This window comes from Scyliorhinus canicula, chromosome 21 (assembly GCF_902713615.1).
Source record: "Scyliorhinus canicula chromosome 21, sScyCan1.1, whole genome shotgun sequence".
Classification (NCBI taxonomy): Eukaryota; Metazoa; Chordata; class Chondrichthyes; order Carcharhiniformes; family Scyliorhinidae; genus Scyliorhinus; species Scyliorhinus canicula.
In genome coordinates this window covers 36,684,234-36,701,103 of record NC_052166.1, presented here as the reverse complement: position 1 = coordinate 36,701,103, position 16,870 = coordinate 36,684,234, and the positions used below count along the sequence as shown (strand labels likewise).

Sequence of the window (16,870 nt, the reverse complement as noted above, 5' to 3'; positions counted from 1 at the left end):
GCGTAACGCAGGGATCAGTTCTGGGTCCTCTGCTGTTTGTGATTTTCATTAATGACTTGGATGAGGGAGTTGAAGGGTGGGTGAGTAAATTTGCAGACAATACGAAGATTGGTGGAGTTGTGGATAGTGAGGAGGGCTGTTATCGGCTGCAAAGAGACATAGATAGGATGCAGAGCTGGGCTGAGAAGTGGCAGATGGAGTTTAACCCTGACAAGTGTGAGGTTGTCCATTTTGGAAGGACAAATATGAATGCGGAATGCAGGGTTAATGGTAGGGTTCTTGGCAATGTGGAGGAGCAGAGAGATCTTGGGGTCTATGTTCATAGTTCTTTGAAAGTTGCCACTCAAGTGGATAGAGCTGTGAAGAAGGCCTATGGTGTGCTAGCGTTCATTAGCAGAGGGATTGAATTTAAGAGCCGTGAGGTGATGATGCAGCTGTACAAAACCTTGGTAAGGTCACATTTGGAGTACTGTGTGCAGTTCTGGTCACCTCATTTTAGGAAGGATGTGGAAGCTTTGGAAAAGGTGCAAAGGAGATTTACCAGGATGTTGCCTGGAATGGAGAGTAGGTCATACGAGGAAAGGTTGAGGGTGCTAGGCCTTTTCTCATTAGAACGGAGAAGGATGAGGGGTGACTTGATAGAGGTTTATAAGATGATCAGGGGAATAGATAGAGTAGACAGTCAGAGACTTTTTCCCCGGGTGAAACAAACCATTACAAGGGGACATAAATTTAAGGTAAATGGAGGTATAGGGGGGGATGTCAGAGGGTAGGTTCTTTAACCAGAGAGTTGTGGGGGCATGGATTGCACTGCCTGTGGAAGTAGTTGAGTCGGAAACGTTCGGGACCTTCAAACGGCTATTGGATAGGTACATGGATTATGGTAGAATAATGGAGTGTAGATTAATTTGTTCTTCAGGGCAGCACGGTAGCATTGTGGATAGCACAATTGCTTCACAGCTCTAGGGTCCCAGGTTCGATTTCGGCTTGGGTCACTGTCTGTGTGGAGTCTGCACATCCTCCCCGTGTGTGCATGGGTTTCCTCCGGGTGCTCCGGTTTCCTCCCAGAGTCCAAAGATGTGCAGGTTGGGTGGATTGGCCATGATAAATTGCCCTTAGTGTCCAAAATTCTATGATCTATAATTAACCTCGGACAAAAGTTCAGCACAACATCGTGGGCCGAAGGGCCTGTTCTGTGCTGTATTTCTCTATGTTTCTATGTATTTAAGATGCAACATTAACTTAAATGTATTCTTGCATGAGCTTTGGAATGCGATTCGGTTTCCTTATCGCGTACAGCTTGAACCAGTTTCTTGCTGACTTGCTTGTTGGACAATGGTCTCTATGCTGTTGCCATGGAGCCTGCCCTGTCCCTGGTCACCTTATCTTGCAAATGTATTTGTTAGCTGAATAAGAATGCTGTTTTAATCTATCTGTTTGTGTTCTGTTGAAGCTATGTTTTACATGCTGAATATGTGTTTTGAAATGACCTGAGGTTATGAGTGAGTTTTAAAATGGTATTTAATAGACTCTGGGCTTAAAGCTAAATAGTTATCTTTTACTTATCACTTTTACCTATAGAAAATAGCTGGCTTTTACACCATAGCATAAAATAATACTTGTGTTACAGAACAGATTCTGGAACTTGTTAGAACCCTTGCAGTCTCTGGATGAATATCTTCAAATGGCTGCTTCAACTGAGATGGTTTTGCCTCTTATCTTCAGACAATACTGCTCTGCTTTTCAATATTATTACATTTTTAATAAATTATCTTACTGGGAAAGAAAACTTTACTTTTGTGATCAAAACAAGGATTGCCATATCAGACCATACTTCCAAATTTTTCTCAAAAATCTTTCTCCCTGAGCTCCACCCAGCACTGACCACATTGCCCCAGAGGCTTCCCCAGTAAAGCCACTGTGCATTAGCCCAGATGGATAAACGCATTATTTCATCAATTTCGTCTTCTGGCTGCTAAAAACACCCAGGCTCTGCAAAACGGAATTCTTAAAATATATATGTCCACTACAGTAAATCGCACTCCAGCCCAGGCTTTTAACCCTTAAACTTCCCATTACATAACCCAATTTACCTAACATCTTCCAGTCATCACAATACCCAATATAAATTTCACAATGTGAACAGCAAATGTAGTTTACCAGGTTTGAGGATAGGCAAATAAATTGCATATTTAAGGATGGAGTGTTTGGGGCCCTGCATGACGATGTGGCAGGAGGGAAATGGGGGCATGTATTGTATCGCCTTCAGTTGCAATGAAAGATTGCAGTGAAAGGAAAGCATGTGCTAAGAATGACGAAAAATTAAACAGGTGTCATGCAAGATTAAAAGTCTTTTGGAATATTGGGAATGGTGTGAAAGATATGCTTAGCAGTGGGATAGTGTTGAAGATGGCGAAAGATAATCTGTAAAATGTGAAGGCTGAGGATGAGGGGGATTCTAAGAAGGAAGAGCGGCACAAGAAATAGTATAGACTCCGAACGATGCTCCTGACAACTGTGGTGGAAATAAATCCTCAGTTGAGAAGTAAGGAGTTTGTGACATTCTTTCTATGCTTGCCCTCCCTGCTTTGTGACTCCTCGTATCTAATCTCCACATAATTTTATGCAACACCAGATTAAAGATTATAATCAGTTTAATCTCTCGAGATTCAGTCTGAAAGTAAAAGTTACAAAAGTCTGTAAAGTTGTAGGATGATGAAAGAAACAGTGGACTAGTGTGTAGTAATGACTTGTTACAAAACCAGAATTGAAAGGTCACAGACCTGAAACATTAACTTTTCTTTTCTCTTAACGGACGGTGCCAGACCTGCTGAGCATTTCCAGCGTTTCCTGTTTTCATTTCACAATTTCTCGCTGGTTGACATGTTTTAATAATTGAACTTCTTTATCCAAGACATATTCTGAAACGTGGCATCATCTTGTTAAAGTAGTATTGTATTCAAAGGGCTGGTTTTCCAAATTTGTGGCTTTGCTAGAATGGTTCGAAGGATGAGGTACTGAGGTTACATGTTGCAAAGATTTGAGAGGAAATTTGATGGAAGTGTCCAAAGTCATTAGTCTCTAGGCAAGAGTAGATGGAGAGAAACTGTTTGAACTAGACTGGCAAAAGAACCATTGGTGATGTGAGTGCAAACTTTTTAAGCAGTCAGAATGTACTGCTTGAGACAGTGGTGGAAGCAGTTTAAATTGTGTCTTTCAAAAAGGAATTGGATAAGCACCTGAAAGCAAATTTCATGGCTCTGGGAGAAGGTTAGGGGAGTGGGAATATCTGAGTTGCTCTTGCGAAGGACATCACTGGCCTCCTTTTTGTGCTGTAACCACAATGATCCTATGATGGAGAACGTTATTAGTTGGGAGCTCATGCCAACAACTCTAGATCTACTGAGCATAAACTTTTGACTGTTATTTTTGTCGTTAGAAAAGGCAGCATGGTGGCGCAATGGATAGCACTGGGACTGTGGCGCTGAGGACCTGGGTTCGAATCCCGGCCCTGGATCACTGTCCGTGTGGAGTTTGCACATTCTCCTCATGTCTGCGTGGGTTTCACCCCCACAACCCAAAAATGTGCAGGGTAGGTGGATTGGCCATGCTAAATTGCCCCTTAATTGGAAAAAAATAATAATTGGGTACTCTAAATTTATTTAAAAAAATATTTTAAACACTTTTCTCATCAGAAAATTGTGCACCTGTATTTCTAATACATGCTACTACTGGCTGGCAAAGCTCCCCACACAACCTGTCAGGTTGGAAAATTTCTCCTGTTTGGTTCAGTTACTGAGGGGGTTTATGTTGGGAAAAGCTCAAGTCACGTGTTAGAAATGTTGAATGCCAATGTTGCAGTTTAACATGAGAAATATTATGGAGGTTTTAGTTTTTCTTCACTCTTTCCATTATTTCCAAATTCAAATGCAAAACTCAAATCATTGATGGAACTTTGGCTTGTGTTTTGAGTCAAGGTTTGATTGCAAGTACTTCAGTTTGCAGCTCTGACTTTGTTTCAGGGGATATACTGCAGCAGCTTGATGTTTTACTACAGCGAATGTGGGGGAAAAGAACTGTCAGGCACGTCACACTGTGTCCTAAAATTTTGTGGAGTCAAGCCAAGTTCAGTAAAGAGGACTATATAGAAATTGTCTGCAAGCTGGGGTATTGGGGTTGTTGCATGAGGACATCAAAGTAGGAGAGGAAATACCATCTTCTAGATTGTTCCCTGTGTATTTAGACAACAAGAACAGGAAGACATTAAAAAACTGAAGATAGACTGGAAAGTGTTGGTTTTCAGAGAAATCTGGGTGTACTTGTTCATGAATCACAGAAAGTTAGCACGTAGGCACATCAAGCAATTAGGAAAGCAAATTGTTTGTCAGCCTTTACTACAAAAAGATTGAAGTATAGGAAAGAAGTCTTACAGAAATATATAGGGTCTTGTGAGATCTCACCTGGAGTATTTTTTTTGTGAGTTGAGAATGTCTCTCTTCCCCACTTCCTTTTGCTTTGTACTGGGCAGCACGGTAGCATGGTGGTTAGCATAAATGCTTCACAGCTCCAGGGTCCCAGGTTCGATTCCCGGCTGGGTCACTGTCTGTGCGGAGTCTGCACGTCCTCCCCGTGTGTGCGTGGGTTTCCTCCGGGTGCTCCGGTTTCCTCCCACAGTCCAAAGATTTGCGGGTTAGGTGGATTGGCCATGCTAAATTGCCCGTAGTGTCCTTAAAAGTAAGGTTAAGGGGGGGGGGGGGGGGGGGGGGGGGGGGGTTGGGGTTATTGGGTTACGGGTATAGGGTGGATACGTGGGTTTGAGTAGGGTGATCATGGCTCGGCACAACATCAAGGGCCGAAGGGCCTGTTCTGTTCTATGTTCTATGTACTGTATAGTTTGACCTTCCTATTTAAAGCTAAGTATATTTAATTATTGCTGCTTGTGAGACTTTGTTGGAATAAAATGCAAATGAGCCAGAAGGTTCTGCATTATTTCTTTAAGTAAATTTTATTTCCCAGCTGATTATTTCCTATTAATTCGCAATAAGAAAGGCATCAAAGAAGACAGAGAAATTTAAGTATTGAAGTGGAAAACAAAATATTTAAGGCAAGGCATCCCTGGGTAATGTTCTGGAGAGATGTAATTACACTTGGCCTATTTAACAGCTCCTGGAAGTAAAACACAGGCCACCAACTTGAGTTGTAGACATTTTTGATCAAGGCAAACACAAATGTGTGCTTAGCTGATTTGACTGGCAACTTGTGAAAGAAACCAAATGTTCTAATGGTTATAATGTTAATTTTGGATGACCCTCTGGTGAAATGTTATGGGACTGCATGTGTTTCTAGCCACACCACTTACAATTTGGAAGAAGTTTTATTAATTATGTTGTCACAACACCCTGGGCCAGTGCCTGGTCAATTCCAGCCCCACTTGGTATGGAGTTGCAACATAGGTGAAATAAGATTTTATTTAAAATACCCAATAAATCGCAGTCACCAGGTTTGTAACTTTAACACAAATAACCTTTTATTCTGTACAGCATTATAATTAAACGGACAGAAAATGTAACTGACCGTCTACTACCCCTTTCCCAAACCACGTCCTAACTACCCCCACTCTTTCTAATATATGTATATATACACACGGGTACACACACACGTAGACACACACAGACACAGACACACACACACACACACACACACACACACATGGAAACGGTGGTGGAAAGGTAAAGAAAATGGTAATAAATATAAAAGGTTGAGGATTTTTGATGCACTGGGATGACTTTCAGTTAGTGTCTGTCTGAAGTTCCAGCTTTTGTTTTGATACTTCTTCCTTCTAGGCTTGAAATGGTTTCCTCTGGCAAGGTTGTCTACCTTCTTTGAAGACCCAGGCGCTCACTGTTCATTTCAATTTCAAGGTCTAAACGCTTCTGCCCAGTTCTCAGAAAGCATCACATAGGAATCAGTCATCACTGTCAGGCGGAATACTGTTCCAACCCACCAGGTGCCGGTTAACCTATCGACCCGATTCCCTCCAAACCTGGTTCCTTAACCACTTGATGCCACGTCTGGCTTCTCCTCTCCAAAAACGAAACCTGGGAACACAGTGCCCTGACAAGCAGGCTGCTTCAATCTTGAGTCTTCTGCTTAAAGGCACATTCCGAATATGGGTCCACGGTCCAAAATAAAATTAACATAAAAGAAATGGGAACAAAGGAAATGAACAGGAAGGACTCTTGCACTGTGTGGAAATTGGAACTTTTAATTTTGCAAAATTAATAACCACGTTAACAGTTACGTCTTTAAGATGCAATTACTCATGCTGCCATTAATAATTAGTGATTTTCCATGTCATTGAATTTAAATGATGTTATCTCATAAACTACTTCTGCCTGGAAATCTCTATTATGCGTTTATAAAGAAAATATATGTATATTTTTAAATGGCAGTGGGAATTGTTTTTATTTCCATTTCTCCCCATTTCAAACCATGAGTGATGAATGCTGCCTGAAATGCTACATGCGGTTCATGTCTGAGGCTGCTGAACAATTAATGATTGAGATGTAATCGTCAAAATTTAACCAACACATGTTTAATAAATAACTAGTATGTTTGTTAAAATGTTGCTTCCCTTGTGTTGTGTATATGCAAGAAATAAAATATTTGTGCTCATCAAGATCAGGAATGGAGTACTTACAGTTTGGATGGCCAACATAAGGTAGTCTGAGGTCAACTTGTAACGTCAATGGAATCTGACTGGGAACTGAATTGAAACAATACAATGCCCTTTCATGTAAATTCTTTTGAACCACAGAAGTCTTCTACTTTAATGGTCTGGACAATTTAAATCCAAGCCTACCAAGGATATAAGGCACTGAAACAGCCCATTTGTCCCAACCAGCTCAATTTTACTGCCCACTCGCCATATCTCTCAATTCCCTGGGAGACCAAAGATCTGTCTATCCCAGCCTTAAATATATTCAATGCTGGATCATCTGTAACCCTCTGTGGTAGACAATTACAAAGATTCACAGCCTTCTGAGTGAAGTAATCTCTCCTTCTGGATGGCCCTAATGCTGAGGATGGCTTCTGTGTTTTGAACTCCCCAATCAGTTGAAACAATCGCTCAGCATAATTAAAAAGAATCACTTATCCATTATTCCCATTCTCTGCTTTCTCTCTTGAAGCCAGTTAGCCATCCATTCAACCACTTGTCCCTGACTCCATATTCTCTTGACGGTATTCATTAATATAGGGCGGGATTCTCCCCTACCCGGCGTGACGGGGGGTCCCAGCATAGGGGAGTGGTGCCAACCACTCCGGGGTCGGGCCTCCCCAAAGGTGGGGAATTCTCCGCACCTTTGGGGGCTAGCCCTGCGCCGGAGCGGTTGGCACCAGAAGACTGGCACAAAAAACCGACGCCAGCGGCCTTTCAGGCCCGCCGCCCGGCAGCGGGACTGGCTGAAAGGCTTTCGCCGGTCGGCGCATGCGCGATGTGGGTTTCTCTTCCGCTTCCGCCATGGCGGAGGAGAAAGTGTGCACCCAGGGCACTGGCCCGGAGTCTGAGTGGGGGGCCCCGATCGCGGGCCTGGCCACCGTGGGGGCACCCCCCCGGGGTCCGATCACCCCGCGCGCCCCCCAGGACCCCGGGGGCCCGGTCGCGGCGCTGATCCCGCCGCCACCAGAGGTGGTTCAAACGGGAGAATCGCCGCAGGGGCCTTGCCGATCGGAGTGGCATGATTCCCGCCCCCGCCAATTCCCGGGTGGCAGAGAATCTCTGCCATGGCGGGGGCGGGATTTTCGGCGGCCCCAGGCGATTCTCCGACCCTGCTGGGGGGTCGGAGAATTTCGCCCATAATGTGGCACCTTATGAAAGGTAAGTTACTTTTTATGGCATTACCATTGTCTCCTCTCTGTTCCCTTCTCAAAAAAATTCAGTGAGGTTGATCAAGATTTTCCCTTTTGAAATCCATGCTGACTATTTAGTTTTTCTTTTCTAGATGATGACCATCTCTCCTTTAGGCATTTAGTAGGCATTCTGTTATTTTCCCTACTACTTAGGTTAACTTGCCTGGTCTATGATCCCCTGGACATGTTCTGTCCCCCTTCTTAAATGTAAGAATTGCGCTGATTATCCATCAGTCCTCTGGAAATGAGCTTTTTCTGAAGATTTATGAAAAATGTTGAGTAATGGTCGACCAGGAACTCTCCCATATGTTGCTCAACCTTATTAGGAGCATAGAAGCAGAAGTTGGCCGTTTGGCCTCTTCAGTGTTGGGACAGTTGATCCAAAATGGTGGTCATGGACAAGTAGCAAGTTAAAATAGCTTTGACAGTGAAAGATTATTTTAAAATAGATGGATGCAATCCAAGCTGACCAGGGACTTTGTCCTTCCGTGTTTCATAGAATCATAGAATTTACAGTGCAGAAGGAGGCCATTTGGCCCATTGAGTCTGCACCAGCTCTTAGAAAGAGCACCCAACCTAAGCCCACGCCTCCACCCTATCCCTGTAACCCTGAAAACCAGTAACCCCACCTCACCTTTTTGGGACACTAAGGGCAATTTATCATGGCCAATCCACCTAACCTGCACATCTTTGGACCGTGGGAGTAAACCAGAGAACCCGGAGGAAACCCACGCAGATACGGGGAGAACGGTAGACTCCGCACAGACAGTGACCCAAACCGGGACTCGAACATGGGACCCTGGAGCTATGAAGCAACTGTGCTAACCACTGCTACTGTCATTTATTCAATGCATTCCCTTTTTAAAATGTAAATGCACTTATCTAGTTCACATTTCGTCATTCAAAGTCATGCCTACCTGCTCTATCTGTTTGATAAATACTGAAACAAAATAATTATTTAATATTTCTTCTACCTTTCGTTACCATAGAACCATAGAATCCCTCCAGTGCAGAAGGAGGCCACACAGCTCATCACGTCTATACTGACCCTTTGAAAGTGCACCCTATCTAGGCCCACTCCCCTGCCGTATCCCCACCTAACATCTTTGGACTCTTAAGGGGCAATTTGGCATGCAAATCCACCTAACCTATGCATCTTTGGACTGTTACTTGCCGTTAACCTGTCTCACTAAGGTCCCATTTCCATCCCAGTCTTCCATTCTCTTCTCTTTTATATATCTCCAGAATATTTTACTACTTTGTTTCATGTTCCATCAGAATTTATTTTCAGAATTAGGAAGGCATAGAGGAACTTTATTTTTACTTTTCTCAATCTCTTTGTATTCTCTCTTATCGTGCAATCCTGCTGTCTATGTATTTGATCCCTCTTTCCTAAACCTGAATTGTTCCTTTGTGTCTTTTTTCATCTATGGAGTCTCACTAGTGTATAGCTTATTCTTTCTTTTAGCAGAATATATTTTTGCTGCACACTTTGAACGCTAAATGATTCCCATAGATCTGCGAGAGTCAAAATCATTTTGTTGACGCCTAGTTTTTGAGTTCTGGGGGCTACCTTTTTCACAGAGGTTTCTTTTCAGACACAAGTGTACATTTTCAAATCCAGTCATTCAAAAATATTGGTTGATCCCCTAAATCGTACGAGTCCAGAGCAAAATTGAACATCATCAGTAAAATATTTATAAATATTCTTTAAGGCTTATAAATCCGAATGCATTCGGAGTAGATCTTTGAAGATACTTGCAGTTGTCTCGGCTCGCTGGGTTAAGTAGGTTACAGAAGATGAAATTAACATCAGTTGTCACTGAATGCACTGGCTCACCTGTGACCATGTGAGTGGTGAGAGAGAGCAGACTCCTTGCAATTTGAAGTATATATATGTTTGTGTGTGGGTTTTTTTTCCTCATTTTTCAAAGATTGCTAGAAAAGTACAGATTTGTAAATACGTTAGGATTTTGGGGACTATGAGCCTATTATGCTTTATCTGGACCTGTGCTCTCAATTTCACTCTGCTTGCCAACTCACCTGCTTTTGATGTATAAACTATGATAAAACAGGATGCAACTGTTGCCCCCAACAGCAAACAAATGCCTGTGTTGAAACATATTTTCATATCAGGACTGGAAAGAGTAAGAAAACCGTACACATATATTTAAAATTGTGAATAGTGTGCTCTCTTTCCACTTGGATTGTTTGGGGGTTGGGGGTGGAAGGGCGGGGGAGAGAGAGAGAGAGTGGGGGGTGCATGCAGCACTTTGATTGGGACAGCTGATGTTAATTTCATCTGTAACCCACAAGGCCACAGCAACAAATTAGAGGGTGTGGGGGGGGGGGGGGGGGGTTGGCTGGCCGAAAGAGAGAGAGCCATCGGCAGCTCACAATAAGATGAAAATAATATGAGCAATAATAAAACACCCAGACTTGGTGAGTAAGATAATGCATATAAACAGTACAGCCCTTGGGTGCAAGATGTACATTCCTGGATAGAATTCAACACTAGGAGCAACCTTTCTTTCAATATTTAAGTAATAAGTAAGTAATCTTTTATTGTCACAAGTATGAAGTTACTGTGAAAAGCCCCTAGTCACCACGTTCCTGTGAAGTTTCTTCTCACAGTTATTTGTGAGGTTTCAAGAGTCAATTTCCCCACTGAATAAACCTTGTTTTTTGACACCACTGTTTGTTATTATTGTTTTAAAAAAATAATTTTATTAAATATTTTTTATTATAAACACAATAATACGAAACAGAGAATACAAGTTCCAATGCAAAAAGAACACAAACCATCAAGAACCCACACTAACTTCTTTTTTTATAAATGTTTTTTATTGGATTTTTGAACAATGTATATTTGCCGTTATTTGCCGTACACAGGATTTGATAGGCATCTGTTTGTGCCGGAGAGACAATTCCGGAGGGCAATCCTTGAATGGGTCTGGTGCCAGTGTTGCCGTTAGCTTCTCCCGGATGGATTTAGCCGCCGTTGTCTTCTCGTGCACAATACTGCTTCAGCTGGCCCTCCCGTCTTCCGCCTGTATTCTCCTTTTTCTCTGTTCCTGTGGATGTCAAGTTAGTTAACGCTTCCCTGGCACCGTTCACATCTATCCTCCACCTCCAGGAAGAACCTACTCATAAGAGTTCTTGTTAAGTGTCTATTTACCACTTTTAGTTGTGTCAGGCTGAGCCGTGCGCACGTGGAGGTGGAGGTGCAGTTGACCCTATGCAGTGCTTCACTCCAGAGTCCCCACCCTATTTCGATCCTGAGGTCCTCCTCCCATTTCCTTCTTGTTGCGTCCAGTACGGCGTCGGCCCCTTCTACCAGTCGGTCATACATGTCGCTACAGTTTCCTTTCTCTAATATATGCTTGCATCCAGTATCTCTTCCAGTAATGTCTGTCGTGGCGGTTGTGGGCAAGTCCTTGTCTCCTTTTGTGGGAAGTTTTTGAGTTGCAGGTACTGTAGCTCGTTCCCCCTGGCTTGCTGGAATTTTTCTTTCAGTTCGTCCAGTGTTGCGACCCTGCTGTCGGTGTATAGGTCCCTGACTGTCAGTGTCCCCCCCGTCCTGTCTCCACCTTTTGAAGGTGGCGCCTGTCAGTGCTGCTGTGAACCTATGGTTGTTGCAGATGGGAGCTTTGTCCGACATTTTGGTCAGGCCAAATTGCTGCCGCAGTTGGCTCCAGGACTGGAGGGTGGCTATCACCACCGGGCTGTTGGAGTGTTTTTTGGGTGGGAATGGGAGTGCTGCCGTGGCGAGGACCCGAAGGGAGGTCTCTTCTGCGCACCCACTCGGCTTCTGGTTTCTTGATCCATCACCTTATTCGCTCGGCTGTCGCCGCCCAGTGGTAGAATTGAGGGTTTGGGAGGGCTAGCCCTCCCCTTGATTTTGTTTTTTGTAAGACCTTCTTTTGGATCCTTGCAATCCCCCCCCCCATACAAACACCATGATTAGTTTGTCTAATGCTTTGAAAAAGGCCTAGGGGATGTAGATCGGGATGGATCTCGATAGGAAGAACCCACACTAACTTAACACCAAATTTACCAAACCCCTAACAACTGACGTTGACGTAACTCTTTTATAAAAAAAAAAAGGAAATGAATGGCTGCCATCTTAGGTAGAACCTTCCATCGACCCCGTAACGCAAGAAAGTCTCCAAATGCAAGGTCACCCAACCAAGCTGAGACACTGGTCGGAGCAGAAGATCTCCACCAAGCAGAACTCTCCTCCGGGCTATTAAGGCGAGGATATCTGCCTTCACCCCAGTCTGCAGAGTCCGATAGCCCAAAAAAGACCACTAACGGATGTGGCCCTCGATCAACATTAAGAATCTCTGACGTGGTGCTAAAGAAAGGGAGCCAGAAGCTCAACAACTTGGGACAGCATCAGAACATATTTAGCTGGCCCCGAGAACAACACGCCAGAGAAAAAAAACCCTAGTTTGCACCTTTGTCAAACGAGCCCTGTGAACAACCTTGAATTTGATGAGACAAAGCCGAGCGCAAGAGGATGTGGAGTTACTTTGCACAAAACCTCGCGCCAGACCTCACCATCCAGTATAGAAGTCAATTCGCCCTCCCATTTTGCCTTTACCTCATCCCACAGTTTGGACTTTGCTGACAGGATCTGGCTGTAAATAACCGAGGTACTCCCCCCAGCAGACCTGTCCAAAGATGAGGTTCTGTTCAATAGGGAGGAAGGTGGTGCCAAGGGAAAAGTCTCAAGCCCCCTAAAATCGCCTTGCAACTCTTGAAATTAGGCTCTGACGACCTGCATCGCGGAGCGAGACATTCAGACTTCTCAACGTCATCGCTAGCAGCCACCATCTGTAGGAAGACAGAGCATTGTCAGGGCAGGAAGCCTCCCAAAGCAGCTGCACCACTAATGAGACGGCCCCATCTCAACTCCTTCCAGTTGTCACAAATTAACAAGGATTTAAACATTTTGCCGTGGTCAATATTTCGGCAATATTGAGTCAACAAATCCCGGGACATTACAATGTGTGCCAAGGGAAGACCTTTTAAAAATATGCACATGGATTTAAAAAAAGGGTCAAAAGGCAAGCAGAGCCAGAGCTGGTGGACCAACTGTTATCGTACGGGCGATTTTATGGTCAGAAATTAGCAGAAATAAAAACCGGCAGCCCTGATTCTTGTTGTTCTGTCAACTTTCATGAAATTTGCATAAAATGGCTTTGAAAATGCAGCCGGTCTCGTACTCCAATCATGTGACCCCCCTCAATTGGCCATTTTAATGTTGCCAGCTCTGTTGAGTTTGACTTATGATGTGGAGATGCCGGTGTTGGACTAGGGTGAGCACAGTAAGAAGTCTTACAACACCAGGTTAAAGTGCAACATGTTTGTTTCATCTGAGGAAGGAGCAGTGCTCCGAAAGCTAGTGTTTGAAACAAACATGTTGGACGTTAACCTGGTGTTGTAAGACTTCTTACTGAGTTTGACTTAGAGGAAGCTTGTGACTGGATTACTAGAGATTTGTTTCAGTTTTCTGTATCATTCACGTGTAGCTAGCAGTTGACGCTGTATTTCTGATTGTTTCTTTTGAGTTTATTATGGGGCTGGTGGCTGAAGTTGCTGGAAGGTGAAGGGGGTATTCATGAACCAGTACATCGGCTGATGGACCAACTGTTATCATATGGGCGATTTTATGGTCAGAAATTGTTTTTTTGAAAATCTTTTTACTGGCTTTTCTCTTACTTCTGAACAGTTGTTTTGTGTATACATTAAATTTTTCTTGCCCACGCTGATTTACTTTATTGTATAGAGGTTTATTTTGGCCTTTTAACTAACTCTGTGTACGTTTCATTGCCCTCTGGATCGGTCTATAATTCCCCCCACCCACCCCCACCCTTTGGCTTCAGCACCCTTCCTCTTCTCGTGTTGTTTCCCCACCTTCCGTCCGCCTCTTTATGGTCAGAAATGATGACCGGCAGCCCTGATTCTTGTTGGTCTGTCAACTTTCATGAAATTTGCATAAAATTACTTCAAAACAGCAACACAGAACAGACACATTGCTTTCATCCTCCAAAAAGCAATAACCCTGACGCCTTGTCAAAAAACAAATGCAGGGGGCGTGTTTTGCATGGTGATTCTTGAAGGGCGGGGGTCTACTGATGTCAACAGACCCGACTCCACAGAGATTGGGATGCCCCGATCTCAAAGCTTCGAGATAAACCCCCCCACCCAACATTGTTGGCAGTCTCCAGGTTGGCAGTGCCAGTGATTCCCACAGGCCTGATGTCACACCGGCCGGGTGAGGGGGTAGAGAACATATGGTGAACCCAGAAGGTAAGACATAATGCCGTTTTGGTATATTTAAATTCATGGTAATCAGGCCAATACCTTCACTGGGTGTAGACCTGATTACGTTACCGGCGGGGAGTGGCGAAGGTCTCATTCTGAGATCTTCCCGACGCTAATCCCGTTATGGCCCTCTCGTGACAGTGTTGTACACCATATCAGGGGATCACTAAAATACTAATTACGATCATATTAACTGAGAGCTATTGGCTTTGACTAAACATATAGAAATTTAATTTGCATTATGCCAGCAACACGCTTTAGTTGGACATAATTTATATCAGTTCTAATAGTGGAGTGTTATTTTGTAAAACACAGCGTTAAAAAGCATTAATTTTGTACTTCTCCCTTTTAAAGCCACCAAACAAAGACCCAAAGGAAGAAGGTGTAAATAGTCTAGAATGTGGGAAAAAGCCACCACCTCCTCCATCACCACAACCAACACCACCACAGCAACTGATACTACCTCAGAATCAGAACAATACTGCCACTAGCAAACCACAGTCAGGTAATAAGAAAAACTGAACTGGAACACAGTAAGTTTTTATTTGATTGTGCACTCACAGATATCATAGCTTCATATAAAACAATTAATAATAAATATTTCAAGAGTGGTAGTAACTAGATAAAATTTCTTGTAAATTTTTAATTTCCTGAAGACATAGAAAAATTATGCCATGGCAGAAATGTTAATTTTTAAAATAGCTAGAAATGGCATTTTATGTTGCGCATATATATATATAGATAGATTTAAACCTGATTAACACAGTTTGAAGTACATATTCAGAGAGTGCAATATCACCAGTTCCAATTTGAGTGTATAACTAGATGCATTTATAATTGACAAAGCAGCACATAAACATGAATGACAGTCATGACTTAAATTGCAAAGCAAGAAATTTCTCATTTTATTAAATGTTCAAAATAATTAAAACTTTGACAGTGGCTAGGAAGAAGAAGAGAAAAATGGGAACTTATAGCCTGGCTCCTAAGAAGAAGACCAAACTGCTAAAACAGCGCACCGTACTTGAAATGTTTCAGAACATGTCACAGTCTGCATCTGGCATGCAGGTGGGTCAAGAAAGTGTAAGCCTACTAGGATTTTTTCCCCATCTCTATTTTGGGAAATGTATTACAGTGTTTGAGCACAAGTTTATCTTACTCACAAAATCGTTTAGTTCCATTGTCTTGATTTTATATTATTTGTCATTTTAGATAAATTTCAGTATACTTTCTGAATGGTGAATATATTGATTTTTGTCAAGTCAGTATTTGTGTGGGGAGCAGCTCTACTACGGAGTTTCTGCCCCTTCTAAACCCAAGAGGAGTTTATATTTTACCGACCTGAACTACATGCTGTGCCCTTAGTTAGCTACAAGATTGAAAATTATTATGTGATGACCCGACGCAAAACACGCCAATTCTTTTTTTGTCAAAACCAAGGTAGGATAGGTTATCTTAAATTTGAGATAGAAGTTGCTTTGAATGAAAATGGAAGATCTTAAATTTGCGAGCTTGCTAACAGAATGAACATGGGTTGGAAAAACCACATTACTAACAAAACTAGCAACTGCAAATTGCGATCAAAATAATATTCACCCAGTCATATTGATTCAAAATTTTATGGTCGTGACATTTCCTTGCTTAATTTATTTTTGAGACAAATGCCTCTATTTCATACAAAACATTAATTTAAGAAACGTCAGTCTTCAGTGGGAAATGAACTTGAACATAAGCTGGAAAAAACTATTAAAAATTCATGAAAAATGTAATACCATAGGAATTAAAGTCACTTAGTATATTCACTTCGCTTGCAGATACAGTAAAAGTGAGTGAAATGTAGCTTTTAAAATTAGTGTTAGAATTTCTTCTCTGCCAGTTGTCTGAAGTTACTAATCATCTGCACACCTCTATCTCCGGTATTCATTTTACGATGCCATGATATCACAATGGGGCAAGTAGAAGAGGCAGGTCTCGAAAACTACCTCAGCCAGTATGGGGACTGAACCCATGCCAGTGGCATTATTACTCATATCCTGTAACCAACTGAGTTAACTGGTTGTATTTAGTATTCCTTATTCTTGCAAAAATAAAATATAAGCTCTCCTACATAACCAATACTTACCTTGTGGGCGGCACAGTGGTTAGCACTGCCTCACAGCGCCAGGGTCCTTGGGTGACCGTGTGGAACTTGCACCTTCTGCCGTGTCTGCATGTGTTTCTTCCGGGTGCTACGGTTTCCTTCCACGGTCCAAAGAATTGCTGGTTAGATGCATTGGCCGTGCTAAATTGCTCCTTGTTCAAGGATGTGCAGGTTAGTTATTGTAGAATCATAGAATTTGCAGTGCAGAAGGAGGTTATTTGGCCCATCGAGTCTGCACCAGCCCTGGGAAAGAGCACCCAACTTAAGCCCGTACCTCCACCCTATCCCCGTAACCCAGTATCCCCACTTAACCTTTTTGGACACTAAGGGCACTTTAGCATGGCCAATCCACCTAACCTGCACGTCTTTGGATTGTGGGAGGAAACCGGAGCACCCGGTGGAAAAACACACAGACACAGGGAGAACATGCAGACTCTGCACACAGTTACCCAAGCTGGGAATCGAACCTGGGACCCTGGCTCTGAA

At 42.9% G+C, this 16,870-nt stretch overlaps 1 protein-coding gene across 9 annotated transcripts in view; it reads left to right on the top strand.

The window, feature by feature from the left end:
* ehmt1b (euchromatic histone-lysine N-methyltransferase 1b) overlaps window positions 1-16,870 on the top strand; it is a 175,004-nt gene that overhangs the window by 75,806 nt on the left and 82,328 nt on the right. For 7 of the 9 annotated variants that reach the window (XM_038781535.1, XM_038781534.1, XM_038781533.1 and 4 more), the window contains 2 exons: window positions 14,599-14,749; window positions 15,185-15,327. The exons of 1 other annotated variant lie outside the window; for it this stretch is intronic. In XM_038781535.1, coding sequence (XP_038637463.1) covers window positions 14,599-14,749; window positions 15,185-15,327 — 294 coding nt within the window. The remainder of the gene's footprint in view (window positions 1-14,598; window positions 14,750-15,184; window positions 15,328-16,870) is intronic. One more of the 9 variants, XM_038781530.1, reaches the window with a different exon arrangement.